General features: G+C 49.9%; 1 protein-coding gene across 1 annotated transcript in view; it reads left to right on the forward strand.

The window, feature by feature from the left end:
* Positions 1-373: 373 nt before the first annotated feature.
* LOC107181561 (vesicle-associated membrane protein 7-like) overlaps positions 374-3,462 on the forward strand; it is a 23,546-nt gene continuing 20,457 nt past the window's right edge. Inside the window, exon 1 of the mRNA XM_015557640.1 lies at positions 374-451. Coding sequence (XP_015413126.1) covers positions 374-451 — 78 coding nt within the window. The remainder of the gene's footprint in view (positions 452-3,462) is intronic.

Genomic DNA, 3,462 nt, shown 5'->3' on the forward strand with positions numbered 1-3,462 from the left:
TGCTTGAGTTAATGAATGAATTTTATTTTAAATCAAGGTCTATATTTTACATGTGTTAGATTGTGAATGAATTCTCTGTAGGTGGGCACTGTGAAGTAAACTGGCTCTTCAGTGGTTTTAAGGATGGCCACAAAGAAGGGCTTCACTCACCCAAAGCTAGTTTTTCCACAAACCTCGGCCCCTGCTCCCGCCCCCCAGCTCAGCACAGACTCAGCCCGGGCAAGAAATGGCCCCGCCTCCCTCACTGCCAATCAACCGCTCCTCGCGCCTGCGCATACACCGCCCCCTCCAGAGCCCCGCCCCAGTCTCCGCCCCGAGGCTACCGCGGGCGGTTGGGTCTGGCGGGAACCTGCCCTCCACCGGCCCGCCCACAATGACGATCACTTACAGCTGCATTGCTAATGGCCGAGTGATCCTGGCGGATCTGGCCTGGACCGGCGGCTCCTATCAGGTACTCCTATCGTCACCTCCGCCTTGGCGCGTTCTGGTTTTGAAAGGTGATGCCTGCCGGGCCCGCCCCTCAGGAGGCGGCGCTGCCGGGAGGCCCGAATGGGCGGTGAGTGGGGACGAGAGGCCCCGCCCCCGTGCGTGGATGCCTGCGCGGCGGGGAGTCCCGGGCCGGAGCCTCTCGAGCTGCAGAACAGCGGAGCCGCACGGGCGCCGCCTAGGGGTTAGGGGTGGTGCTGCACGCGACCCCTTTGGCGGTGATAGCAGCCCTGTCCAATGCCCGAGAACCCTCCGGGTTTTCTCTCCCCTGAGGAGAAAAGATCCACACGCTCTTATTGAACATGCATTACTTGTGTAACCCCTGGTTAAAGGGGTGAGGGGCGCAGCAATGAAGAGAAGACAGCACCTGAACTTGCCGCTTGATGAGCGCAGATCCCTTTATATCCCAGGGCGGCCTACAGGAGTCCTGCAGTGTGAGAAGTAATCCAGTGGGGGCAGGTCCAGCCTGCTCCTTTGACACTCAGGCTGGTGGCTGCTTGTGACCACAGAGATTATGGCAGGGCGCTTGGCTTAGAAGCCTTGCAAGAGTTCTCTTAGCGGCACAGGAAAGTGAAATGGGGACTCCGAGCAGAGGAAACAGCCTGCCTCAAGAACCTCAGTGGGGCCAGGTAGAGCACAGGGCCCTAGTGTGTAGGACATAAAGATTCGATCAGAAAGGTGGGCAGAGAATAGTTAATGAAGGGGCCTATCTTCTTTTTTTCTTCTTTTTTTTTTGTCCTAGAGAAACTATGGACATAATCCTATATAGTAAAAGGGTAATATGCAAATTGACCCTAACATCAGAAGGACTGGGAGTGACTGGTCACTATGACACACACTGACCACCAGGGGGCAGACGCTCAATGCAGGAGCTGCCCCCTGGTGGTCAGGGCGCTCTCACATGGGAAGCTCTGTTCAGCCACAAGCCAGGCTGATGGCTGCCAGTACAGCGGTGGTGGTGGGAGCCTCTCCTGCCTACTCAGCAGCGCTAAGGATGTCCGACTGCAGCTTAGGCCTGCTCCCCGCTGGCAAGTGGACATCCCCCAAGGGCTCCCAGGCTGCCAGAGGGATGTCTGACTGCCAGCTTAGGCCCAATACCCCGGGGAGCGGGCCTAAGCCAGCAGGTGGTCATTCCCCGAGGGGTCCCAGACTGCGAGAGGGCACAGGCCAGGCTGAGGGACCCTCTCGAGTGCACAAATTTTTGTGCACAAGGCCTCTAGTCTATAATAATAAAAGCGTAATATGCTAATTAGACTGGACGTCCTTCCAGATGAGCTTCAGGACAAAGCCAAGACTGCGAGGGAAGCCTGGGTTCCAGATGCCAGAGGGAAGCCGGTGCCAGCAGCTGGGCGAAGGAAGGCCTACTCTTGCACAAATTTCATGCATCGGGCCTCTAGTTAAATATATAAAGGAATAGCATGATCTGACTTATCTTCTCGTACATTTGGTTTGGTTACAATCCAAAGGTGGGTTGGAGGGGAGAGAACCAGTAAGGATGGGACTATTACAGTTTATGTAGAAGATCTAAGGGCCTGAGCTAAGGCAATGACAGTGCAGATAGAAAGGAGGGGGCAGATCCTAAGAAACACTTTGTAAAACTAATCCTCAGGAGTTAGTGACAGGGTCATGCCTAGGATGCTTTTTTTTTTTTTTTTTTTTTTTTTAAAAAAAAGTTTTTTTTAAAACCGCTCTATTGAAATAGAAGTGCCATATAACTGTGTGAGTTTAAGGTGTACAGTGTGATGATTTGTCTCTTTTTTTCCCCCCTCAGGTGTCAGTAAAAAATATAGAAACTACAGATGGAGGGGGATTGTGGAGGAGAGAGTCAGAGGAAACGCAGGGCAAGAGAGTGCAGTTTGGGACAGGTTGAATTTTGTTGCCTATTGGAAATGGCCAATTGATTTGTGTATTTATTCCTCCACCTATCCTGAAAAGCTTTAAGTGATAAAATGTTCAATGTAGCACTCAGGGGGTCAGGGCTAACAGTTGAAGATAGTAGAAGTGAGTGAGAGCAGTGGTGTCCTGAAAGCCAAGAAAAGAAAGTTACAAGAAACTTTTATGCCCCAAAGAAGTTGAACAAGATCTAAAAGGTGTTCATTAAATTCTTTAGTTAGGAGATGATTGCTGACCATACAGTTAGCAGTTTGGTAGAAGTGGTAGAGGCAGACGCCAAATTGCTTTAAGCCAGGTGGATGGGAGATGAGGAAGTAAAGAGAGTGAAGTTAGATTGTTCTTTCAAGAATTTAGAAAGGGAATGAGATACAGTGAAAGCTAGACAAGCATGGTCCAGGAGGGGCCTCGTTTTTTAGTACAGAGAAAACTTTCACATGTATGTAGGCTAATGGGAAGAGTCTGGAGCTATAAGAGAGGAAGGGGCTGTTGGTGGAGCAAGACTAAAGGAGCACAAAGGAGTGGAATCCAGTGTGGCAGTGAAGATGTGAGCCTTGGATTCGAGGAATGCCCTCTCTCTATGTTCCTCGGGGTTCTAACTCCAGTCCTCTTTTAACTTGACACATTCATTCACACACAGAGCACCTTTACTTTGATCACTCTCAGACCCACTTCCAAAGTAATCTCTCTCCACAGTTAGAGTGCCTAATAGAAGAACTAAATTCTTTCCCGATTCCTCCTCGTGTATTTCTAATCTTGTTGAGTAGCTCTACTGAGTCATTCAAGCTGGAAACTGGGAGTCGCCTTCAATTTTTCCTTCTTCTTCACCTTCACATTTGTTCTTTGTCACTAAGTTCGATTAGTTCTGTCTCCTGAATATGTCTTGAATCCATTTCCTTGTTTCTGAACCATGTTGTCATCTAGGCCCTCAATTCTTTTTTCTTTTTTTTTTTAATTTAAATCTTTATTGTTCAGATTATTACATTTGTTCCTCTTTTTTCCCCCATAACTCCCCTCCTCCCAGTTCCCGCCCCACCCCCGCCCTCACTCCCCATCCACTGTCCTCATCCATAGGTGCACGATTTT

This window comes from Myotis davidii, unplaced genomic scaffold (assembly GCF_000327345.1).
Source record: "Myotis davidii unplaced genomic scaffold, ASM32734v1 scaffold449, whole genome shotgun sequence".
NCBI classification, from domain to species: Eukaryota; Metazoa; Chordata; class Mammalia; order Chiroptera; family Vespertilionidae; genus Myotis; species Myotis davidii.